This window comes from Myodes glareolus, chromosome 10 (assembly GCF_982192425.1).
Source record: "Myodes glareolus chromosome 10, mMyoGla1.1, whole genome shotgun sequence".
In the NCBI taxonomy this organism is placed as follows: domain Eukaryota; kingdom Metazoa; phylum Chordata; class Mammalia; order Rodentia; family Cricetidae; genus Myodes; species Myodes glareolus.
This window is the reverse complement of record NC_142035.1, coordinates 73149627-73177371: the sequence shown is the minus strand read 5'-3', so window position 1 is coordinate 73177371 and position 27745 is coordinate 73149627. Positions and strand designations below refer to the sequence as shown.

At 37.0% G+C, this 27745-nt stretch overlaps 1 protein-coding gene and 1 pseudogene across 5 annotated transcripts in view; both read right to left on the bottom strand.

The window, feature by feature from the left end:
* Positions 1–27745, bottom strand: part of Elp4 (elongator acetyltransferase complex subunit 4) — a 201508-nt gene that overhangs the window by 85799 nt on the left and 87964 nt on the right. For 4 of the 5 annotated variants that reach the window (XM_085696733.2, XM_085696736.2, XM_085696734.2 and 1 more), the window contains exons 8-9: positions 19920–20028; positions 16830–16936 (exon numbers count right to left, since the gene is read on the bottom strand). In XM_085696733.2, coding sequence (XP_085552859.2) covers positions 16830–16936; positions 19920–20028 — 216 coding nt within the window. Of the gene's footprint in view, positions 1–489; positions 1939–16829; positions 16937–19919; positions 20029–27745 lie in introns of those variants that run through there. The other variant, XM_087911339.1, reaches the window with a different exon arrangement.
* On the bottom strand, positions 5997–7612 carry LOC148120698 (peptidyl-prolyl cis-trans isomerase FKBP8 pseudogene; annotated as a pseudogene).

Genomic DNA, 27745 nt, shown 5'->3' with positions numbered 1-27745 from the left:
AGGTGATATAATTGAAATCATATGGTTCACTGTTTTTATTAGTTAAGATAAAACACAAAAAACAATAATATGGCATTTCCACTCCCACCCCCAAGACCCTGCATCAAATCTACACTGGTTGCAGTGGCAATGTTGTGGGGAGGGGGAGGAACCAACAACGTGCGGGCCATTCTACCTGCTTCTCAGAGCACCTTATTAAAGGGATTGAAAGGGGAGGAGGACTGAAGAATAAACTTATTTGCTAAATAATAATTTATATTGCAGCTAACAATGTAGATGGCTCAATGGGCTAAGGATGCTTCCTGCTGTTACAGAGGACCTGAGTTCAGTTCCTGCACAAAGATTCAGCTGTTCACAAGTGCACTGACTCCAGCTCCATTTCTAATACCCTCTTCTGGCCTCTATGGGTACCTGCACTCATGGTCACAAAAAAAACCAAACCAAACCAAACAAAACAAAAAAAGAACACACACACATAAGCAAAAAAGATTAAAAAAATAAGTGTTTTAATTACTATATTGATTAAATAGCTATCTCTGTGTTACTACAACATTAATTTACAAATACATTCGATGATTATTTAGTAGTAGCTGCTTTAGAAAATTGCATAGAATTATTAGTATCATATTATCAATAGGCTTATATAGAGTATTGTCTACACTAAAATAAAATAATTCTTAGGGAATAAGTAATTTTATTTAAGAGTAGAGGTGGGCAGGGAGATGGCTCAGTGAGTAAAGCACTTGGCATGCATGATGACCTGGGTTTGGTCCCTTGTCAGGCACGGCAGCCTGCACCTATAATCTCAGTGTTGGGGAGGTGGGGATAGGAGGGTCCCTAAGGTTTGTTGGCCAGCCGGTGTTACTCTGAATCAGTGTGCTCTAATTTCAGTGAGAGACTGTCTCATAAAACAGGGTGGAGAGACAGAGAAAGACATTGATGCTGACCTCTGACCTGAACATGCACAAATGAAACAAAGAAAAAAATGCAAACAGATTAATTAAATGCCTGTTCTGATGACCTAATAGACAAACTTTCTGACCATAAGAATATAAAATATGGAGGACAATTAAAATATATTTTGTTAAAAAAAGACTTATGAATATTTTGCATACATGCATGTATATGTGTACTATATGTATGTTTGGTATCTACGAGTTCAGAAGAGGAATTGTAAAGCCACCATGTGAATATAGGGAACTGCATTGGGCCTTCTGTAAGAGCAACAAATGCTCTTAACTCTTGAGCCATTTCCCCTGCCCCTGATTCTATTTTATAACAAGCTTAATTACACATGGTTTAAAAAACACTTTAATATCCAAATACCTTTATATAAACTCAATTTTCTGTTCCCAATCTGTGTACACTGGACCCAGACTTAATTTACCAATAGTATAAAAAAAGGGTAATTAAAGTGGCAGCAAGAATGATGAATCAGAGAGGAAAAAACATGTTCAATTGTATAATCAAAATCAAAACCAAGAAGCATCTTGTAGTTGGTAATTACTTTTAAGTGCCAGCAGGGTCACATGCTATTAACTGTATTATCATTATAACTATTATCACTGATTAAGATTTAAAATGTTTCTATACAGCAACGTGTCTATGGAGAGGCAACTTAGATTCATACATACTTTCTTAATCAAAATCCTCATTTTTCAAAACATTACTCAGAATAAAGAATCTTCTTTTATAAATGGGAATAAGACAGTAACATTAAAAAACTGGTATTATCCTAATGTTCTTTTTTAGTTAAATAGTTCAAAAAATAACTTTTTAAAAGAGAAAACCTAGTTTTGTTGGAATACTTGAACACACTAAAATCTTGTGTAGTCCAACTGACTTCTGTAGGAAATCAGGATAAAAACAAGAACTTAAACTGCAGACTAACCTAACTAATGCAAGGAATGTCTCAGCTATCTTCTGGGAGACACACACTTGTAAATGATAAAACACATTATTCTATTAGCAAACACAAACTTTGCTATCTTTAAATCAGCGCCCTCATATTCTCAAAAGGAATGCCCTCAATGTCAGTGCCTGAAGTGATCCGCGCTGACAAATCGAAGAGCTCTCTCTGTGTCATTCCTAATGCACTTGTCACTCAGTATTATCCATCCTCATTAATGACAATGGGAAAGTTTATCTTGGGAACACATTTTAAATCATCTACTCTTTACAATGGGACCATGAAATCTCTTACAAAACATGAGGCGGGAACTACTCTGACAACAAAACCCTTTCCTGGCAGCTTTATTCTTAATTCCTGTTCAAGGAGTAATCTGTTTATTATAAAATCATACAGAACAATATATTAAGCAGAATTTGAAACAAGAATAGCTAGTGTGATTTTCAAGCTTACAAGTATTTTTACAACATTTTTATTAAGCTGAAAACACTGTTGAGTCCTTTTTGTGTGGTTTCATGCCATCATCTTTTCTATTTTACATTATAATCACCTTTGAAAAGGGGGTTTGCTTTGCCTAATTTTAAAATAAATTTCAAAGACTGATAGCTAGCTCTTATATATCTAGCAAAAATGAAATAATTTGCATTAACTTAAATAAAAGCAGTTATATTGAAATAAAATGCCCTATTTTAAAAAGTCTAACTAAAATGCTAAAATGCTCAAATTTAACTACTTCTAACTTAAAAATAACCTAACCAGTGCCAATATCACACAATACACAATTACATCTTAAGCCTGAATATGATGTTTCAATATTTTAAGAAATTCTTTCAGTTAAAAAGACAGAAAGTAACTTAAACTTCTGGATCCACAATACCTACTGTTTCAATTCTAGACACATGTGGCTGGAGTATTTCTTCCAATAAAATGAATCCTTCTTAGAAATATGTCCCTATGCCTCTTAATATTCTGGTATTGGAACTTTAATGCCTCATTTTGTTTATCTCCCTGGACAATAAAGTCATATTAAACATAGTATAATGAAAACTATAAAATATTACATTCAATATCAATTTTTACCATTTTCAATCACTGAAAGCATCTGAATGATGTATGCTAAACAGAAGTGGCTATTAATAGTTCATAGTAATATTTAAATTGTATAAGTCTTTAATTTATAACAAAGCTTTTTAACTTTAGAATTTAAAATGATTGCTATTATACAGATTTTGTGGTTGCTTACTGTATATAAAAACACTATAAATACTACAAAATGTTTGTTTTGCTATATAAGGAATAATAAAAGGAATGTAAATCTAAGGACATGCATAAAATAATTGTTATTCATATATTAGATATTTCCAAGTGTCTAAAAATAGCACTTTATGTGTAGCTTGAGAGCAAAATTAGCCTTACAGATGGGAGGCTGCCTCAGTATCTGAATAAGCCTGGAGAGACTGGAGCCTTTAAGACTGTACACAAGTCCACACTGGAAAACACACACACTCTCAACTTCCCTTCCATTCAAGCCTTTTATGAGATATAACATCTTCACAACATGCGCAGCTTGAGAAAAGCTACGCATTTTCTGAAAAAAGACTACTAATTTAACAAGTACAAGATACCTATCGAAGGACTATGCACTCACTGATTTTCAGTAGCGCTGAATTTAAAGACCATAACTGTCAATTCTTTCAGTGAAATTTGTTTAAAACATTAAGACAGAGATTCTTCACAGTAATAACTTTTCTTACAATAACCACAAAGTAAATATCTTTGGTCTTGGAAAACAAATTTTAATTTAACTGTGTAGGACAAAGAAAGCATGGTAAAACCTATTGGCCTCATAACATTTGGTACAATTTACTTAGACAACAGCAGGGCTAGAATTGGACCATGGGTCAGAGCTGCAATAGGTTTTACACTGCCCCTTACACTGTACACAGGGCCAAACACAAGATATCTCAAAGAAATGTGAGATGGGAGTGTTATCAATATGAAACAGTAAAGTAAAGCCGAGCATAAATACGATGTTATAAAAAATATGGAGATCAAATTTTCCAAATACCTTTACACATGTTCTGTTTTTAAAAATAAATTATCTGTTGAATTAAATTGTTATGAATTACATTGTAAGTCTTTTTTAATAATAATTGTCCTCATTTAAATTTTTATGCAGATCAGGATGGCTTCCTAAGATGAGACTGTTAAGTAGCCAAACTAAAGCAATGTTTTGAATTGGGCTGCCTCATGTGCACCAAGACAGTCAACAGAATGATTTTTTGATTATGGTTGTGATATGAGTTACTTTGCCATAAAAGTACATGAAAACTGAAGATTATTTAAAATGTTGTATTATAATTTCATTTTATATAAGCATCTTACCCAGTATGTCAAGAGTTCCACAAATCTACATTTTTTTCTTTTAAGAACCAGGAAAGCACAGACAATAAAATTTGATCATATTTGCCAAAGAAAACTAGGACTATCATCAGGGAACTAATTGGCCAAAGTCAGCTGGAAAGCACAGGTATTGAAATGAAGGAATTACAAATGATTCCCATTTTGTTTTACAATATAGACTAAGTCCAGTAGCTCACACAAGGAACCTGATTGGAAATTCCTAACTGACCTTTATGAATTTGGAAAATGTATTATTAAATCTCTCTCTTTTTAGGCTTTCTAATTAAGGCTGACTTTGAATTTGCTACACTGTCCTGTCTGGCCTTGAACTGAAGAGATCTGCCTGCCTTTGCCTTCTGAGTATTAGGATTAAAGGTGTGCACCACCATGCCTAAATCTTTCAAGATGAAGCATCAAAATAAATTTCACAGTTAACAAGATGACCATAATGAAACAGTCATTCAGATAAGTTTATCAATTATGCATTGTTAATTAAAAACTTCTTCCTCATTGACTGCTGGTATTTCAAGCATAGTTCTACTTCATTTCACTGACAGCAACTCATTATGTTACCTGCTATGTGTTGAAAGTTGCTTTACTTATGCAAACCTTAGAAGTATATTAACTATCCAAGGAAAGTGTGCTGATATATAGACCACCCCACAGAGTCGGTAATGCTGAATCTGCTATAGTAAAAAGTGTCAGGAGGGCATTTACTCACCCATCTATTCACTAACTCAATCAGGTATTGAACTGGAAAGAGGTGGGTGGTGAAGATGATGAATCAGACACACCTAAGTTTGTAACACGTATTATACCCCTGAAAAAATAAAATCACATGCTCTCAAAGATTAAACACTTTGTATGTAAAACGAACTGCACAAATAGGTATGTTTTCACTACAATGAAGTGTGATAGCAAAGACAGAACAGTGCAGAGCAGAAACCAAGAGCCAGATAATAAGCAGAGAAAACCAGTAGGACATGGGCTCATTCTACTTCATGCCCAGTCTTAGAATTTTTATAGATCAATCAGGTCTACGCTGATCTGTTATTGTATCACCCTAAGTAGTTCAAGCTAGCCTCAAATAGCCTCTTGTCTTAGCCTCCTGAATTACAAGTGTATTGGAATTACACATGTATACCATCATGTCTAGCTTGTAATTTTTTCCTAACCTAGAAGATTTTATTTGCTATGAATTAGAAATTTAATCTAGGTTTAAAAATGTTTTGTTTATTGTTATTATTTTATGTGTATGACTGCTTGCCTGCAAGTGTACCTATGCATCGTGTGCACACCTGATGCCCATGGAGGCCAGAAGATGTCAGATCCCCCTGGAACTGCAGTTACAGATAGAAGTGAGCCACCACGAGGATGTTGAGAATGGAACCTGGGCTCTTAAACACTAAGTCACTTCTTCAGCCCCTAGGAGTTGGTTATAATAACACAAATACATCTCTTTCCGCTCCTGCATCTCTTCAAATTAAGCATGGATAAGGTAGATGTTTGTCTGAATATCCAAACACAAGGAGAAGAAGTGGTGCTGAACAGATTTACTGGTCTAGCCTTATAGAATTTGATGTTTTAATTGGTGTTCTGGGTATGGGTCTTACATGTGTAGCTAGGTAAGCACACTGTCACTGAACTAAATTGCCAGTCTGCAATATAATTATTTTGAAGCTAATTTTTTTTTTTTTTGTGGGATGAGGCTTTATTTCATTCACTGTGGGGGAGCCTGGACAGGGGGCAGGTAGGCAGGACTAGTAGTAAGGGCTGCCCCAGGCCTAATGAGAGGGAAAAACTGAGGCCACAGCCCAGAGGGCAGGGATGTGGAACAGAGACAGTTGGGTCCGGAGCAACGGGGCCCCTCCACCTGGGCTGTACCCCATGTCCCCCTTCAGGGCCTCAGTCCTTCCTGCTTTTTGGTGTGTGTGACCCTCAATCCTTGCTCCCCCAACCCAGAGGAGGTGGCTCGGCCAGGGAGGGCAGTGGACAGGGAGCCTGGGGGAAGTTGGGGAGCACAGGTTGGGGTCCAGGTGTGCAGGGGGGCAGTCAATTCCTGGCAGCAATGACCACAGAGAGAGCCATGCCCCCCAGGGCCACAGCAGTCGCCCCAAACAGCCACTTCCATGGGATGGACCAGGTCCCCTTGCCCGGACACTTGGCGGGCAGCCGGCTGGGGTTGCCCAGCATCTTTCGGTACAGGGCGATCTCTGTGCTCCGCTGTGCAGCGCGCTTCTTTACCAGCTTTGAGAGCTCCGCATGGATCGTCTTGTTGGAAGGTTCCAGCTTCAGGGCAGCCCTCAGGATGGGGATGGCCTCACTATATTCTCCTTGCTGAGCCAGCACCTTGCCCATGCGGAACAGTGCCTTGATGTTGTCGGGCTGGTGCTCAAGCACCTGGCTGCAGGAGCGCAGTGCTGCACGGTAGTGGTCCAGCTTCAGCTGCGATGCTGCAAGGTTGTTCAGACACTTGACCTTCAGTTGTAGCAGCTGCTCCTCTTCCTCACAGGTCATGTCCACTTTGGCACTGGAGGTGATGGCCTTGATGGCCAAGTCATAGGAGTTAGCAGCCAGCACAAAGTCAGCACGCTGGTAGTGGGCATTGCCACACTCCCGCTTGCGGTTGGCCAGAGCCACACGCTCCTGCCCACTCAGCATCTCTAGGTCAGGTCCATCCTCTGCCATCTTCAGGGTGACTTCCAGGCACAGGGCCGTTTGGGGGGGGATATACGGGCTCCTGCTGCCTTGGGGACCGTAGCAGTACTTGGAGTCAGCGGTGACCATGGCTGTCTCGCCCACATCCATGAGCGGGACACTGAGATCCAAGGCCTGGATGACATCACAGTCTCCCAGGGTGAAGGTCAGTTCAGGCTCTTCCTGTACGTGGGTGCCATTTTCCAAGGACATCTGCAGGTGCACGGTCACCACCTGTCCCTTGAGAGGGCGGCTAGAGCCTGGCGGGCCAGGGACCAGGGTCTTCTTCCGCAGCAATCCATTCCCCAGGATGTCCAGCCACTCTTCAGGGGCTGGGGCTGGGGCTGGCTCAGGTTCTGTGGCTCCCAGGAACTCCCGAGCCAGGGCTCCTGGCTGCTCAGTTTCCTCCACTGTCAGCTGTCCCATATCCTCTAGTGGCGGCAGCCTACTGAGGTCATCTTCTTCCTCCTCTTCCTCCTCTCCCCACTCTGCATCTTCTACCCCATCAAGAACCTCAAAGTCCTCCAGTGGTGGGACCCCAGCACGTGGCCAGGCAGCAGGCTCAGAGAGCTCGGCCCAGGATGCCATGCTGCTGGGGGGCACCAGGAACTGATCCTGCGGGGCTCCTTCTGGGATCCGGCCGCGACCGGAGACCCTCCCGCCCCGAGCCCCCACAATGCCCCGCGCGCCCCGCACCCCAACGACGCCATCCCGCGCCCAGCCGACACCACCGCCCCAGGATGCCACGGCCCCCGCAGCCCTGGAAGGCCCCGGCCGCAGCCTCGGCTTCCGCGCTGCGCCCCGCCACACGTGCCTGCGGCTCGGAGACCCCGCTTGGGGTCCTGCTCCCCCTCCCCCGCTAAAATTTTTTTTTTTACCTTGTCAATTTCATATGTAAAATTTAAGTATGTTAAAATTACTACAAAGAAAAATATGTTTTTTTATTAGTTTTAATTTTATCCTTATGTCTTAATTTATTAGACTGTCAGGGTACGGAGATCATTAATTATAGAACATTATTACAATACATGTACAACTGAAAAGAACAGTACCAAAAGTCTTCATTATGAGGTTTATCTAAACCTTGAGCTCACAGAGATGTGCCTGCCTCCTGAGTGCTGGGATTGAAGGTGTCCCCATAATGCCCAGCTAATATGTTTTCCTAGGGATGGCAATGTGTTTGCATTTTTCAATGTCATAATTTTTTTTAAGTAATACTAATCATAGAGATTAATATTTTGCTGTCATAAAATTTATTTCTTAATTTTACTTTTAGACACTGTTAAAATAATCTCAAAAAAAATTTGTGAAAGAGTAGCTTTAAATAAACAACCAGTCAAACTTTGATTAGAGCTTCGTTTCTAACCTTGAGAGGTGAGGTTAAAAATTGGTGATCTGAAAAACTGAATTTGGTAGATCCTTAATTAACTCATGAGTAACACATGCCTTAATTATCTCACAAGATAATATCTGATGTTCCAAAGACAACACTTAAAAATAATTTAGAAAAACATAAAATACAAAAACATGTTAACTAATTATGAGCTATTTTAAAGTAACCTGGAAACAAGGTTTTAGAAGCACATACTTGATACATTTGCTCTCACACACAGCACCGTATTTAACTGCTACTCTGGCCGCACAGGGCTCTTGCACGAGCACTAGTGCCCGCGTCCTGCTGTAAAGAGATAAAGGGTATGGAGAGTTCCAGAACCTTCCCTGAGTCACACTCCTGTGGTTTTCTTCGTAAATCCTGATCTTCTGTCTCCAGGGAAGTGCACTGGGAAGCTAGAAGGCTTAGAGACTCTGATAATTGTTATTTGTTAAAACAAAAACAAAAAACAAGCGTTGTTAAGGTTTCTTTTTTTTGTTTCTGGCACAAACACAAGTTTTTCACAGTATTGTTTAATAGATCTTGTAACCATCATATTCCATTATTTATAGTTCAGAGACTGTAAGCAACTTATCTCGTCCAAAGTCAGAAAGGTCAAAAGTGATAGTAGTGACAGATCAACCTGTCTTTATTCCAAAGCATGTGTCAATTATGCCCCAACTGGTCTACATCTTCAGGAAGACTACATTTTCAATGTAATAATCAACCATTGTATAGCTCTGGCATACAGTCAGAAAACTTTTCCAATAAGAAATACACTTAAAAAACCCATCAAAAGCATAAAAACACATGTTATAATAGATATGAGAATAAACATATTTTAGCATTCAGCTTAAAATTCCTTTTCCCATAGCAATTACTTCTAATGGATTTATGAAAGACATTATGAAATTAGGTTGCATTGATCTTGCTTCTCCCATATGGAAAGCAAGCTATTTTATATATAAGCATGGGAAAATATTCTTATTTCTTTCCTTTTAACTTTTTCTAGTATCTGATGTATAGTTTATTGTGGAAAAAATTCTATAAAACACTATTTTTAACGATGCTAATTTCTAAATTCTACATTTTTGATATTCTATATATGATTCCCTAAATTAATCAACTATTTTGATATAATTCAAAAGTATGTCAAATTTAATTATATGGGATTATATTTAAGTTTTTTATTTGATGTTCCAAAGATAATATATGAAAATAATTCAGAAAAACTTAAAATACAAAAACATGTTAACTAATTAGAAGCAAATTAGTTATAATTATTAAAGTCCCTCAGCTAGCTAAGGAAGTGCACTTCCCGGGAGACAGAAGATCAGGATTTACGAAGAAAACCACAGGAGTGTGACTCAGGGAAGGTTCTGGAACTCTCCATACCCTTTATCTCTTTACAGCAGGACGCGTGCACTAGTGCTTGTGCAAGAGCCCTGTGCGGCCAGAGTAGCAGTTAAATACGGTGCTGTGTGTGAGAGCAAATGTATCAAGTATGTGCTTCTAAAACCTTGTTTCCAGGTTACTTTAAAATAGTGGTTTAACTTTTAACAAGTATTTATGGAACTAAGAAATGAGTGTTAGGATTTAGTTGTGAACAAGACAGAATATGTCCCTAATTCTGAGAACCTAAGATTTTAGTGGTAAATTGAGGAATTAAACAAAGGAGCTGCTAAGCAATTATAAAATAAAATTAAAACAGGGTATGTGTTCACATTTCCAATGGGGGAGTGAATGTTCTCAAACAAGGAGATAGACTGGTTATCTCCAGTCAAATGATGGGAAGACCCTGGAGGGACTGGAAGGCTGATCATTTGGACATTCGCCGTGCAAGAATTCTGAGGCAATGAATAACTTAGTAAAGATTGGGGACAATTTTCCCTGTGCCACAAGCTCATGGAGACCATGTTTATTTAGCATGAATGTCGGAGGCACCCTGGAGGACACACTAGTAGAATATATGTTCTTCTGTTCTAGAAATAAAAAACTACGGTTTGGCAGGGAAACAGGAAGGTGTGATTTGCCATCACTTCCTCTGAGACATAAATGACACATTGTGGGAGGAAGTGTTTCAAAGCTATTGTGTAAACGGGGTAAATTCTGCTACAGTAGTTCTGTGAAGGCTTTAAGAAACTCCTTACTTAAAGTACTGAAATATAATTTTCCTGGAGCCAAGGTACAGAATGCACTTGCAGAAATGTCCATGCCTGCAAACGTCACAAAGAAGAGATTTTCATCTCTTTGCAGCTGCAGACAGCACTCTTTGCTCCAGAATCGTCTCCAAGCTGAGCTAGCCGGACCACATGCACTGGGGGTCTTTTGGACTCAGGACTAAAGAGTGCTAACAGGCTTTAGAATATTTGAATTTGGCTTTGGGAAATCATCAACTATATTATGATCAAATTTCTTTCAGAAAGTATAGTTATGAATACATATGAGAAATAGCACAAGGGTCTGGGAATTGTGCTTGTCTAACATGTGCAAGGCCCTGGGCTTGATCCCCAGTACTGCCAAAAACAAAGTACAATAAAACAGTAGATTCTGTGCTAAACTGATAAACTAAAAAACTTTATATAAACTTGTTTACAATAAAGATATTATAAGACATTTTGAGACATTAGAAAATAGGATTCATTTGCTATGAGTAATTATAAATTTAATAGCCTTGGTCTTGATAACCATACAGAGACTTGAAGACATCTAATAGTCAAACATGAACTGCCTTTGCCTTGCCAAATGAAGCAATAATGTTCTGCCAGCCAAACTCACAGGAAGCATGTGAAATGAACACAAAAGCAAACAGGCTTCATGCTGCCCGAGGGAAAGTCAGCAAGATGGCAGTTTCGATCATTTGGAATAATACTAAAGCAGCCTTAGGCTTCTCTCAGAATGGAAACATGTCACCATTACTACAGCATTTCAACAAATCAGAACAAGGAGAGAACACTTACACAATCCCATCCTAGAAAGGGCACTTTACTTAACATGTAAGTGGAAAACAATTATAATGAAATTTCAGAAAAATTGTCAGCAGACATAAATGACTAAGGGAAAATGTTTTTTCCTTTCAATATGCTTAATAGATTTTTAAAAGGCTTACCACTTAGAAACAATTTCCTTATACATTTCCCTTAAGGAACTATGAATGTAGAGAAACTTATATGAAGCACTAAGTGAAAAGTTTGGTGTTGAAGCTGCCAGGAAGAAATACCCATTATCCCTCACCATAGCACCACTTCACTTAAAATTTGATCACAAGAAATAATTTTCACAACATTTATATAGGAAGTCAAAAATACTTCAAATATTTGGGTAAATTATCTAATCAGTGTACTTTTAGCATGTGTCTAATCATGTAGCTATCTTTGGTCAATCATCAAAAAATCAAAGGCAAATTGGCATGACTCAACTCTAACTTTAATACCGCATGATTGTGTCGTGTAAGCTTGTTTTGTGTGAGAGCTGCTGTGGTTTTAGCAGAGAGATTAACTACCGGACCTAAGCTGGCCTCCAAACCTTGCCCCGCTGATGCCTCCGGCTCTTTGAAGTCTGACCATCATACCTGGCAAAACAACAGTGGGAACTAGGACAGTGTCAGATCTAATCAGACTGTTCGCTGCGGCACAGCTAACTATGGGCTCACTAATTGGCCCAATTGAGGATTATACCTTTTGCTACAGATTCACGACAATAATTTCGTTAAATGATGTCCCCCCCATCTCTTCTAATTAAGATTCCAAAGTTGGAAGAAATAGGATTAGACAGAGTCTCACAACTGTGTTCCCCTTAAGGTGGTATGCACTTTCGATAGGTTCACTATGGCAGTGTAAAATATATATAGTAAGAATTAAACCAACTTCTTGAGATTCCGAGAATCTGTGACACTGCTGTAAGACTATATGACTAAAGAATTAAAGTGAAAATATGTATACAGTATATCTAAAATGTGAGCATAGAAAAATTACATCCTATTGTTATAGAATGTAGTGTGTGTGTATGTATATATGTATGTGTGTGTGTGAGAGACAAAGAGAGAGCACGAACTTGTGCACGTGAGCAGGCATGCACTTGAAGGCACGTTCATCTTGCATGTACATGTGGAAGCCAGATGGTAACATTAAGCATTTTCGTCTATTTCTTTGTCTCCTTATGTTTCGAGACAAGGTCTCTCAATGAACCAGAAGCTCTCACTTTTGGCAAGACTGGCTGGCCAGTGAGTCTCAGGGACCCATCTGTCTCTGCCTTCCCAGTGTTAGGGTTACAGGTGTGCATGGCCACATCTGGCTTTTATATGTGGCTGGGGATCAAATTTAGGTCTTCAGGCTTATGCAGCAAGCATCTTATCTACTGTGCCATTCCCTTCCCTTGGGTTTACTTTTGACACGAGATTGCATTCAGATGAATAGACACTTACAGTTAATATTTTAGCTTTGGTATTGGCAGCGTACCTATGAATATAAGCTAACTTAAACAGTAACAAATATTTATCAAGGACAGTATTAACAGAAAAGCTATGTATATAGCCCAAGACATGACCACTTACTAAGGTTTCTAAGCTGGATGTTTAGGAATCTTTCAGTAACATAACTGTGACTTGGTTGACAAGTTTCCCTTCTCTTTTTTCATCTTTGGGTATATTAAACATATTTCACCTTCCTATTTTTTGTTAACAAACTGGGAAAGCCATAGAAAATAAATGCAGAGAAGTAAATTCAGAGCTGATGATACCAAGAAACATTCTAAACTGTCAATGAACATTCTGAACTGTGTCTAGTGGTATGGGGGACTTTATAGCTTACAAAATATAAATATTTCAGATAATGCTATGACGTTACATCAAGCTATACTATTATTATTATTAAGCTAATTTACACCAATAGTACATGCTATTTTGGTTAATAGTTAAGAGTGAATCTGTTTAGTAAGTACACCAAGAATAGCTAGTTTTTAATAACTGGTTTGCCAATTATTTTGTGAGAAAAAGAGTCATGATGACTAGAGAGTTATTGAGGTCTCATTCTGAATCGGCTTCAAAGTATCACAAGTTAATCTTGAATAATTTTAATTTGTTTTGACAGAATCTGCTCTCAATACTCAGTCTATAAGACTCAGATATATTAATTATGTTGATTGTGATCTTTGGACTAGTTCATACCTCCATAACTGTTCTTCCTCTATTTACTGAACATTTGTAGTTATAGGATGTACTTTCTGTGAATTTCAGCACAACTCAACTGTCACATTTACCAACTTGAGTCTAGAAACTTTAATGCTTACAGCTGAAAAACTATTCCATAAGGAGGAAGCTTTTTTGTAATAATTTTATAGATGCTGCAACTAATGTAATAATATATTATCACTTGCTAGGAAATTCAATTAGTACAATGTGAAAGCTGAAAATACAAAATCAAAATGATATTACATTCAAGAAAACGCTGTCCCTATGATATCTCCAAATTCCAAGCAGACATACTTCAAATCCTACCATATTACTTGACTATGCATCATAATTATAAAGAAAAGTTAATTAATGATAATACCAACATTATCAAAGAAAACAAACTGCAACACTTAAAAGATCATAAATTTAAGCAGTCAGTTAGGTTCAGTGGTGAGGCCACTACAGAGATGTGGACAGCTGTGTCATTTAGGCCATTTACAGATTCTATTCATCCCTTCACACAGCACACATTCCGGCACAGACATACAACTACAGACGTTATGACAGACAGTACCTGAGCTGCAGTGTCACCACTCAGGGCTTCAGTCTGCACTGTGGACAGGATTCTGCCATCCTTTTCATATAGTCTAACTTAAGCAGCCTTATAGTTACAGAGAAGTACGATAGTCTATTGTGATAAATGTTTTCTTCTGAATCTGACAAAATCAATACGTACTCCAAGACAGAGACAATGCCATTTTGTTTTTGAGTCACTTAAAGTTGGAAAATACTGTATTACCCCACCTGTCATGTACAAAGACCAATGGTTAATTAAACAGGCTTTAATAACACCTGCTCCATCCCACACTGCCTTTGCTTCTTGTCTCCAACCACCCCTCATTTGTGACTCCTATGACTTCAGGTACATCCCAATTTGTAATAAGTCTGCCTGCATAGGATGAGAAAAGTTACTTGAGCTTTACCCACCAAGCTAGCTTTTGATTCTGGGAATAACACCCAGACTCAATGCCCAGAGCACTTCCATCTCAGACTCTTCAAGGAGTATACCTTGCATTTAATTTTTAAAAAATGTCAGAACGTTAAAAAGATTTATGGCCCAGTGTAGTAGTACATGCCTTTAATCACGACACATGAGAGGCAGAGGCAGGCAGATCTCTGTGAGTTCGAGGCCAGCCTGGTCTACAAAGTAAGTTCTTCTATGAGAGCCAGGGCTAGTAGACAAGGTTTCTCGAAAACCTTGTCGCAAAACAAAACAAAACAAAAACCAAAGCAAAACCAAAAAGCAAACAAACCAAGATTTTTGTATTTCTATTAGGTTTGTCATTTAAAATTGTTTTTACCTGAATTTTTATTTTATAAATCATCATATAGATCAAACCAACGTGACAAGGATTTGATTGACTGTATTGAATATTAACTTCTTTAAAAAGTGACTTTTTTGTTTGTTTGTTTTGTTTTCAAATACTGCTTCCAAACCACAGGGAGACAATTGTGATTCTTTTAGTTTTGTATAGAAGTAAGAAGCCTATGTGGCTAGCCAACATTCTCTATTAGAACCTACAGCTCTTTAAGAGAGACTGTCTCACTTAACATTACACAGGCCCTATATTTCCCCTTTCTATACTCCCCACAAGACACTGTGAGTAAGGTCATAAGTAGGATTTACACAACTATCCTACTTTGGGCATAGTAACTTTTCCACTAAGAAATTCTCCTTGCTTAATTTATCCATAATAAAAATGATACCTTAGGCATCTTTAAAAATTATTTGGAAGAATATCACACGGAGGGAAAATTTTTATATCTTTCATTTGAAACATAAATTCAGCTTTAAAAAGCAAGCATACTTTTGCCAGACAATAAGCTATAACCTAGTTTTCTAAATGTTTAAGATAGTAAGTCACTCAATATTCCATCAGAAAAGCTGAGACAATGTTGGCACAGTTACAGTCTTGGGTTCCATTTCAATGGTTTCCTTTGAGAAGTAAAGCAAATTAGCTCAAGAATCACTATTCCTACACACCCTCTTTGGACTTTAAGTGGCTTTTGAACAGAGTACTCCCCAGATGAGGAACTTCTAACACTCCTGCAGAGATGACCTGCCTGAAGAACTGGCTGCCTGATTAACTATTAACTGTTCTCAATAGGATTAGATAATTAAGGACATTGATGACCATTAATTAGGAGGAGGGCACATTAATTTGTCACTGGATAGGACCCTTATGATGATTTATAGGTTAGTGCTACTTGTAAATGTGAAGAGACAGAGAAAGAGAGAGAGAGAGAGCCATTAAGTTACCTTATCAAGTGGCCAGCTTAAAGAGGGCAGAGGGTCAAAGAAGGGCCAAAGTGGTCACTTTAAGGGTGAAGTCCCAAACACCAAAGCAGTGCCAAGCCACATTGACCATCAATTGGTGATGAAGTTAAAAATATGCTAATTTATTGGTGGTAATTCTCCCTTTTTATGGTTTCAAGCAGTTAAGACAAGTGGCCTGCTTAAGAGCTTTTCATTTGAAAAGAGATTAAACAAAATGGTTTGTCAAGGCAGTTTGGCTGTTTTATGTCTTTGTTAAAAAAAATTGCACCAGCTATACTGATAACTATCACACCACCCAAATGCCATCTCTCTGAACATTTACTTCGTTAATAAATATATCAAGCCTAATTGCTTAATAGTTTCACATTCATTTGCTCTTTAGCAAGATTAAGCTGAAATAATTCTTTTGTGTCGCTTTCTGTCATCCTGCTTGGAGAAAGGTCACAAAATCTACATGTAGAAAATTTACTTAAAGCCACCAGTGTAACTCACACTTTAATTCACCATTTTAAAAATTGAATGTAATCTCCCTATTACTAAAAACAAAACAAAACAAACAAACAAACAAAGAAAGAAACCTTTAGGAGGTAGGGATGAAAATTCTCATCCAAACACAGTTGTGGGTAGCATTCATATTCCACACACAGTAAGCACAGCTCATTAACATTTAATTAAAAGCTTTCTAAAGCCTTGGAGATACACGTCGTACTTATCATTTGAGTTTGGAGCTTAGTTTTAATAGCTATTAAAACATATTTTTGCTATACTTGAATAACGACACAATTAGAATGAAGGAAAATATAACAAAATTAGTCTGTTATAACAAAAGTACTTAATTTGTACCCTGAAATGTGTCTTAGATGTTTTATTAGAGTGAAAAGTGGGGGTGAGGGAGTCATTTACCTTAAGACAGTAAACTAAAACACGAAAATTCCCTTACCTCAATGGAGAACAGCTTCCTTTTTAACTTAAAAGCTAAGTCTTTGACATCCGATTCATCACAAGTCAAGTTATTAAGCCGGGGAATCTTCCGTATATAGATCAAACCTCATAGAAAGGAAATTAAAGAAAAAGCCTTAAGTGCTGTCATCAGAGGCATAAATTAAAGAGTCCTACAGCAGAATCTGTAAACTCACACACGCATCCTCCCTTTAAAACTGGAGCTGACTACCAGGAGCAGTGAAGCAAACGGTGTGATTATACTCAAGTAATCAAGCAGAATAAGATAAACAGAAATCCTTGAGCGAGGAAAACTAATTGCACTTTGGTTCAGGAGTACAGACGTAAAGAGGGATCTTAATACTTGTCAAAACTACAGCCGGTCTGCGTGTGATTTTCTTTCGTATTTACAGTAAGCAAATATGGCTATCACCTTGCATGCTGCCCACAGCACCACTGAGTGATCTTTATTTTATTAAATGCACCAGTAAGCAGCCAGTAAAACAAGGTTCTTGGGTTACTGATAACCTGCAAAACACCAATAATAAGTATTTCATTTCATACACTGAACAAACCATTGAAGAAAACTACATTTCAGTACAGTCTAGGATCAAACATTAGTCTGCATGCCATCCGGAAACACTGATTTTTATGGCACGTTAGGCCCTTATGTGGCCATTAGAAGCTCTGCAGCAGCACAAGGTAAACCATGAGCGCGGGGCCTCATCAGCAGAAACACTTGCTAATCTTTCCTGACAAGGCACTGGAAGGCTTTTGTGTAGTTCCTGACTAAACTAGGGGTCAGTTCCCACAGATGAAGACATGGAAGGCTCTTCAGCACATCTTTTTGTCTGACTCAGCTCATATTTAAAAATACCATCTCAGGGATCAGTATCGCTGAACATGGAATATGAAATAACAAATTTCAGACTGGAGTAGACAAACCTTACTTACAGAACTGCTTGTTTATGGGTATGGCTGAGTTTAAAGTGTAAGCTTTCAGTAACTTCACTGTTACAAACAAGTTCTTCAAAATAATTCACTAAAATAAGAATGCTAACATTTCAAATATAATACTGCAAAAAATTATTTGAGAATTTCATAGAATATATTTTGGTCATATTTACCTCCTACTTCTCATTAAGACAACAGCATACATCGCATACATACTTATTTCGTAAGATACACTAACTTAATAGAAATAAGGACAGCACATTTCTCATTTCACCCTTAGAGTACACTTTCTTGTTAGGTAATTATTAAGATAGGAGGCCTTATATAACTCAGTAATTATTTTGTTATCAGGTCCTTATTAATAAAAAACTTACAAATAATCAGAATTACTCTTACACATGGAGAATAATTTACTGATTCAGAGATTTTTAGCATTAACAATGACAGTTCATTCTTTGAAATGTTTTAACCAAAATATATGTAGATTATAAAACATAATTTCAGTAAGTTTATAAATGAATGGTTACAAAATGTAATGTAACTTACTACGGTAACATCTAAATTGATTTTTTTCAAAAAGAAAATAAAATAGTTATATATTTAAAATAGATAAATTATCTTAGGTCTCTTATCATAGTAGTAAAAAATGATGTATTAAATAAACCTGATGTAGGCTTAACCTGGGCATATATGATACGAACAACTTAGTTGGTTAGCAATCAGAAGACACATTATTTTACTGTAGCAGTGGTTTACAACTTACAAGTTTTTCAGTGTTAAAAAAAAGACTTGTTAGCTTATGCCATTTCATCATTGTTCTAAAGGCTGACTTCACATAGCACTAACAAAGTACCCTATCATCTTCAGTGCCCTTTATACAGAATCTGATGTGTCAGCAAAGTAACTACTTTGTTGCCACAAAGGTAGCAAACTTAAAGCAAGCTGGTAAATCTTTAGTCTAGAAATTCAAAGTACAGATTCCAAAATAATATCAATAATTATGCTTATTTACAATATATAGTAGGTAAATGTGTCATTTATACACTTTGTATTGAGTTTAGACCTAAGACACACATAACCACTAACCTTCTACTATTCCAATCCTTATGTGAAAAAATATTTCTTAAAAGAATTTTCAATTACCCAAATAACCAAAGCATTTTTAAACAATTTATTTATTTATTCACTTATTATGCATACAATATCTGCCTACATGTCTGCCTTCAGGCCAGAGAGGGCACCAGACCTCATTACAGATGGTCGTGAGCCACCATGTGGTTGCTGGGAATTGAACTCAGGACCTTTGGAAAAGCAGGCAATGCTCTTAACCACTGAACCATCTCTCCAGCCCCCAAAGCATTTTTAAAGCTTTTAAAAGGGAGAAAAGTTTTGAATGGCAGAAGCTATACTTAGAATACACAATGCTTCTAAGCTGTTAGAGATTGATTCTTCATTATTCAAAATGCTTAGATATCTGTTCTTACTGTATATAGTTTTGTATTGGGTTTGGAATTCTCTTATTCCAGACAAAAGGGGGAGGTGATGGGAAACCTCCCTCAGTCAATGGCCTTTGAGAGGTTGGACCAGGCTGAAGCGTAGCTTTGGGGTACCAAAAATTCACAGTCCGCCTGCTCGCGCCTCTCTTCCTGTACTCCACACCTAGATGTTGGATACCCCTTCCTGTTCCATGAGTTTTCTTTTTTAATAAAGAAAATCTTTAGTATACTCTATTTGGAGTTATCTTGGGTTTATTTGACTCGCGCTCCCCCATCTGACGTGTTCTGCTTTGGACCAGAAGCACTTTATATGTTATATTTTAAAATTAGGGATATTTGTAATACATTCATCTCTAATATGGCTAATATATATGGCTAGTTTCATAGAAACACCATGCCATTGGCACAACAATACTTCAGACCCTGGATTTGACTACTTTCAGTTATCATAATCTGCAATCTTGGTTTGACAAATGGCTAAAATAGAATTATTAACAAGGAAGGGAAAATATTTACAGATGTGGGGTGCAATAAAAGTCACACTAAGCTAGAGCAGATATTATGACTAGACCAGGAGGATGCTTTCAGGTATGCAAGAAGCACTCAGAACATGTTCTGGTTATAATAAAGAAGATGCTTACCATGATAATCCTTATATAATGGGTTTGTTTCTTTCACTGAACCAATAAAAGACTCCAGACCAACTGCAGTATCTGACAAATTTCTCACACGAGTAATAATTGCTTTATTCTGAAAAACATAGAAATGGAATACTCATGTTATAATTAATTATAAAATAAACATCTATACAGGACAACTATGTCATCTTGAAAAATAAATTATAGTGGAGATAAGAAATATTAGTAAATTAAAAGCTACCAGAGTCTGAAAACCAAATGAAATAGTCTCCTAGTGGAACGGTCTGATCTATATAACCTAAAAAAGTTAAAGGAAAGGTGAAACTTGTTAGCAAACATTAACTACTGTTCATTTGGCCCAATGAATGAGGCTATACTTATTCTTATACATTATTGTTTTTCATGTTACTTTACTCCAGTCTGCTGGAGAACTTGACAGACAACGGGATTCAGAAGAAAAGACACCAGTATGCAAAGCAGGGCAAGAGTACCCCTGCTGCATACCAGTTGAGACTAGGTCTCAGCCCTGTAGCAGCTCAGGTCTTCTTTGACATATTAGAAACAAGGAGCAGTCTGGGTAAGGGGCTGCAAAATGGCTAGCTAGTTCTGGAGTCTTTTGGGTCCCTTTCTAGATGCTGCCATTGGCTCTAGAGCAACAACAAAGGCAAAGAAACTGTGACTAGCACTGACCAATGGCCAACATCTACTTTCTGAACAGAGCTTGAGATGAATCCAGTAGTGCTAAACAGAACAGCTTAGGAAATGTCATGGTGCTAGATTAAAACAACGTATTAACATGGTCCTAAGCTAGGAAAGTAAAATCATTGACTATCCAGTAGCTTTTGCAATTATTTTACTAAATGGAGATTCACTAGACCTGGAGGGAGAGGGGAAGAACTTGAACTTCCCACAGGGCAGGAAACCCTGATTGCTCTTAGGACTGGAGAGGGAGGAGGAGAGGGAGTGGGGGGGAGGAGGAGAGGGAGTGGGGGGAATGGGAGGGTATGGGGAGGAGGGGAGGAAGTGGAAATTTTTATAAACATAAATAAATTAATTAAAAAAAGGAAAAAAATAAATGGAGATTCAGTATTTCTTGTAGCTTCTGACAGAGTGATAGTCAAAAAATCGTAATTCCATAATACAATTCATCAGGACATTTTTGCTCTGCAGATATAGATTTGTTGAGATCAATCATTATTTGTGCAACTCTGGAATTTCGAAACTCTCATTTTATATACTGGTAATGTTCATTAGTTTAAAAACTAATTTTAGAAGGAAGGATGGGAGATGTAAGGTAGTCAAGAAAACTGGCCTGTTTCATGCAATGTCTTCTGTTAGAGGAGAGACTATGAAGATTTTCAGTTTGCAATAGCTTCATGACTACTCCAGGGTTTGGTGTTGTTCTTCTGTCTCTTAAGCGGTTTTTTAAAGACTGACGAGAGTAGACAGGAAAAGAGGGTATGTGGATACTATATGATTCAAAGGGAAATGCTCAGTAGTCTGGGTTTCCAAACATTCTGCTCAAATAGTTGGTTAGCTCACACCTTAGGCAGTATTTGAAGCTTTTCTATTGGATTAATGCAAATTGTGTGAAGAACATTTCAGCCTCTAGTCCTTTGGTCTTAAAAAAAAAAGACAGTGTAAAAAAGTTTTCTTTCTCTTTAAAAAACTTTCAATTATATGGGCACACTAAGTATAGAATACATACAAAATCTGCAAATGGCTATTTTTCCTAAGGCAATTCTTCACTCAATGATGAGAAAATAATCCAGATTGATTCCTTACTTTCAGTGCTGTGCCACAGAGAATGGTACTACTCCAGGAATAACAGGGGCTTCAGAGGCCAGAAACATATTCCTCTCAATACTTTCTTAGCCAAAGACCATTATAACAAACTCATCCAGGTTGGGTTTCAGCCAGTTATTCTTCACCCAAACAAAAATGTCTGCCAGACATTCCAACAGCTGGGAGACAGTTCACAATGAGTCAACTTGAAAATGATTCATTGTGCTGAGTATTGAACAATGTTGGGATGGGGGTGGGGTGTGGCTGGGTTGGTAGCAAAGGGTGAGAACAAGTGGGAGATGAAGAAAATATCATGTGGTTTCCCTACCAAGGAGAATCTTGGATAATAAGCAGCAGGCTCCTATCATTTCAGTTTTAGTATAAAGTCTACTGAGAAGAGTACTTATATCATGGACCTTCAAATGAGCAAGAACTTATCAACGCAACTGACAGTATTTCTTAATCAACAAGGTCAGATTTACTTTTATCTATGAATAAAAGGCAGTGTCTCTGTATCTAAATATCTGAGTTTGTTAGAATTCACCTATTCAAGATTTCAGACATACCAACGTGGTTCTTCTCAGTTACGTGATTAGTAGAACTGTAAGGTATAAAGATAGGCTTATTCCTAGTCTAACAGTAGAGAAGTGCTGTGTATTTAAATGACCAACTGCACACTACTATTTTCTTCATTCATTTAACCCTAAAGTTAACTAATAAACCACTAAAAGCTGTAATATTTATCAATCTCTTAGGTCTTTTAAAAAAAACAGCTTATAAGACATGTGATAAATTAATCATATTCACTGAAGAAAATTAATGCATTCTAAATATAAAACAGCATGTACAGCCTGATTTCAAAATTTCTCAGAAATGTAGTCACTCAATGTATCTTACTTATTGTATTTCTAAGCTCTACATTTGTGTCACTATTATTAATTATGAACAAAAATCGATCTAAAAAGCTTTCACAAAGCTTTATGCTAAGAATAAACATTTAAGTATATTGTCACTGTAAGAGAAGTTACACCAAACAGTGATTTTACTGCTTTTTGCACTTATTTTTCAAAAGTTGGTACAATGTGACTAACCAGCTTAATAGTGAAAATTATACAAATATTTGAAATCGTGTATAGAATAAGAATAATGGAAAACTATAAAAGAATAACAACAGTTTTCTGACAGGCATAACCTTTGTTTTTATAATAAACACAATGAGTCTCTAGCTATTTTTAGGAATATAAAAAGATACCTAAGTATGGAAATGCATCTTTTTAAAGATTCAAAAGATGTGATTGTGTATGTTCGAAATTCATTTAGAATATGGTCACTAGTGCGGCATTACCTTACAGCCGTGCTTATTAAAAGGTTCTTCAAGTCACTGTATTAACATCAAATGGTCTTTTAGGAAAAGGTAGGTGAATTTACATAGAAGAACAAAAATTAACTTATTCAGAAAACCACTGAAAGCATAATAACCACAATTCAGTTAGTCAGGAACACACTGTACATAAAAATTATAATATGGCCAGTGGTGCTTCAAATCTTTAGCACAGTGAGTGAAGTGGGGATTTTGACATAGAACCTCTATATTCTTATCCTCCTGGATCTAAGCACTTTTATTTATTAGCAAAGATGTGAAATTTCCTGGTCTTTTCTTGAAAATGAAAAAGTGACAGAATCTATGCATCAAGACCTAAGACACATATTTCAACAATATTTCTACCTTAATTTTGGAACTGCTAAATTAAAGTTTCAAATGAGGAACATTTGAATAAGGATATCAGAACTTTGCCATCAGACTAAATTAATGGTTAACGTGCACATGTGCCATAATGACATCACACAAGTATGTACAACGATATTGCCACCCCTCCTCCTTGCCCATCTGGATAGGAAAATCTAGGATGACTCAAAAATCCTTCTTTTTCTAGACAAATCTCCCTTTGCTCCTGGGTGAAAGTTGTCAGCTCTGGACAGTAGCCAGGACATGACTAGGAGGGAAGCCAGAGAGAAGAGCGCTGGGGTCTAGGAGTTCTAAGAGTTTGCTGGCAATCTCAGAAGGCATTGTTAGAAGTTGTGGAAAGGGCCCTTAATATTTTCTGTTTCAGTGTAATTTCTTAATTATTTAAATTCAACTCACATCAGATGCTGCTTGCAAACGAATAAGGCAAACCAGACTACCCAGTTGTCTACTGATTTATTGTAATTTATATTCACAAGAACCTGGTGAATTTTTACTTTGACTGTTTCTTATTTGCCTTTAAAGAATGGTACTATGTTTTTATTTAGAATATCCCAAATCCATTAAAAGGATTTTAATTTCTCAAAGATTAATCAAACACTTTCTTCAGCTCAAAGCTCATAAAGCTAAAGTAGGAATGTTAAGATAGGAATTCCACTGCGGTCACCTAAAGCTTCCACTGTTGTTCTGACAGGAATCTTAGCTCTCAGGAAGCACTGACAAGTAACACGGACACTTTAAACTCTGAACATTCCCTTACTCTGATGACACTAATTACCACAACAATATAAAGGATGCAATTTGTGCCAGCTCAGAATAAATTTCTAGTAAATATTTTAACTTGAGGATTAAAAAGTAAACATTGTTTTAATTTCCAAGAGACTTGGAGGCACAAACCAGCTGAAATAAAGCATACACACACTGTCTCAGGAGCACACTGCTGGGCTGCTCCATCTATACTCTCTATGAAAGAGAGCAAAGAGTATGTGAGAACTCCCATTCGAGAACGGCAGGGACGTTAGATCTGGACAGAGGACGGGTCCAGTTTGAGAAGGAAATGTTTAGTTTCTTTCTGCTCAACTGGTGCATGACAGGAGGTGTGCATGTGCCTTTAGGACTTCCACAATTGAGCTTAGAATTCCAAACCTGTTTTGAAAAACGCACACATTTCTTTGTTGTGAAATCCAACACCAAAGTTAAATAAGGGACAAATCTAGGGATATTTGTGTGACAATATTTTTCCTATTTCTTACGTGCTTAATTCTATTAGAATGTAAACTATGAAACAATAACAAGATTTTGATAATTCTGTTCATTATTTGAGTTTAATAAAAATGTAATTTTATCTGAAAAATTATACTAACAAACTTACAATGTCTATTAAATAAAATTGTTGCAGATTTAATGCTTTTATCGAAGCTCACAGTTTATTTTAGAATACAGAGGAAACTTCTTGCAAATAAGGGTAATACAGATAGAACCCATCTCTTGGTATCATCACACAATAATATTCATACGAGGAAGTAATAAAACAAAATTTTCCCCCAAACTTAAAACATTGCACAAAGAGCTGCAGGTAAACATAGTTAAGCTTAAAGGACAAAAAAATTGCTGAATTTTTAACATCTTACTAGGAAAAGGCAGCAAAACCACATTATTTATTTAAATTATTTAAATGTGTGCTCTACCTCATCATGCACTTGGGGTTCTAACTCTAGTTTGAAAGGCTGGTTCCTGGCTTTAGAAATACCATCTATTTACACTGACAGAAGAGATGTTTATATGAGTTTTGCTTGTTTTCAGTCAACATTCAACATTAATATAAAACATGAGTAGAACATGTTCTGAATCCTCTCAGAAACGGGATGCAGAAATTATGATAAAAGGTATGCCAGAATAAATAATGGTATATAGTATTCAAAATCAATTTCAAGCTCTCCCCAAGACTTTTCGCCAACTATTTTCACAATCTGGAAATCAATGAGATACCTTGGCTCTTTATATAAAAAATGTTTTAAGTGATATATTCTCCTTTACTTCTTTTATACTTAAATCCCTTAGAAAGAAAGCACAGATGTCCCCAAAGCAGAGTAGCCAGTTAATGTCTGTGATGCTGTGGCAGGTTAAAGACACTAAAGTTTAAAATCAGCTTAGAATCATCCCACATTGAGCATAAAATGATAGCCTGTCATCAGGAACAGGCAGCCAGAGCCAGGTCCAGATGGGAGACTGGCTGGGAAAAAGGCTGAGGCAGGTGGGAAAGTGATGAGAACCTGACACAAGACAGGACTACTCCCTCTGCTGGCAAGGCCCTCACCTGCTCAGATTTTTAACTAATGACTAGCTTTCTTTCATTATTTAAGATATAACCAATAAATTATTTAAGGTGTCCCCTTCAGTCTCTGTTCTATAGCTACACATTTTCAAATACCCTACTTTTAGCATATTAATTTTTCCAATAAATAGGGATCCAATGTTTCACCAGGAGGTCTAATTATTTATCTCGTAATTTAATTGCATCATAAGCATAATCAAATATAGAACTGCTTTATAATATAATCTTTCTAAAATTAAAGATGTCTTTAAATTACACTTCCTGATATAGATATATCTATATATACCAACGCATGATTTTAAAAAAAAGTCTTGGGCTATAGATATCCCAATCTCTTTCTCTGGCTCTGTGTAATGCTCTGTAATGAAATAATATAGAAATGAACCATATAAATCAACTATACAGGGAACAAGGAAACAGCATGTCACAGCAAAACAGCATAGATGTACAGCGCCAAAGCTATCTGACAATCTAATGATCTGAACTTCCAAATATTATGTACTAATATTAAGAACTAATGATTACACAAAAAGTAGTTAAATTTTACAGAAAAATTATTCGATATTTGGTTTTCAATGTAAGTTAATAGCTGCAGCAAAAACATTTAGTAAAAATCTGTTCTAAGATTTTGGCCTACAACCAGAAGCTCCCAGAACAGGAGGGATCAGCTTTTTCCCCCACTGTTCTCATCTGAATCCTGGCTTAAAAGCTATTCCAGCTCCCAGCTTTCCAGAAGGCTCCATCCCAGGAATCCTTGCCTGCCATTTGGTTTGCTGATTTTAATCTCTCAGGACTTTCTTAGTGGCTCTACTCTGCTGAACTGGCACTTGCTTCTAGAAGTGAGTTATTATTAAACCTGTAGGTCAATTGTGGCACTAACAACTCTTTGGAAGCTTTCAGCCACAGTGTACAATTTGCTAGTCTAATTAAATATTAATTCTAAGTGTTACATTTTGTGGCTAAGAGCTTTTATTTTCCATCATCAGCCTGGAAGAGAACGAGGTTACAAGGCTAATTTAATCTCTCCCTTTGTACTCCCCAACATTAAAGATTAACTACATAGGGTATGAAAACATTATTAAAAAAGCTAGAACTCCTTATATGATAATAATGTAATTAATAGCAAAGGGCTAAAACATAACATCACGGCATACTACTTGACCTGGTACTTAAGCAGCTGGAAACTATAACTAGTAACAAGCACATTTGTCTTAGCATTAATGAACAAATATCTTTTTTCAAAGACACTAAGCATGCTTTAAGGAAGGTTAGTTTCTGAGTAAGAAAACAGGAATAATTCAAAAGTCCTAATTTTCTCACAGGAATTCTTCAGATAGCTTGTAACACAAAGAATAAAATATTTAATAATTTTATTTACAAAATAAATGCGCAATTAAGCTTCTAATTTTTAATACAAGGAACAATGTAAAAAATAATGTAAAAGACTCTTCCCTCACTTGTCTTGTATCCAGTTCACATATATTGAAAACACAGGTCCTTCCCTGCTTCTGCTCCCAGAACAGCTGTGTCTGTGCCCAGACACGGGTCATCAGAAAGATGTGGTCCAGCAGCCAAAGACCCCATACGCCTACACAATGCACACTCTACTCTCTATACCATTGATAAATTTGAGCTAGGCCTTAAATAGCACTTTAGCTAATAACTGCTAACACTACAGAACTACATATCAGTCACAATATGAAACAACATCCCAATTGTTTGGGATGAGAAAGTGAAAGCGCACGCACGCACACACACACACGCACACACACACACAGATTATTTTCTTTAAACTGTACCGAATACACTTTGCACTTTGGTCAATAAACTCAATAAAAGGGTTCTAAACGGTATTTTTTCCTTTTTAAAATGAACACAAATCTGACTGGCAGTTACTATGTCCTGCTCTAATTTAATGTGTATATTTACATTAAGATAAAATGCTCCATGTACTGCCGTAGATGC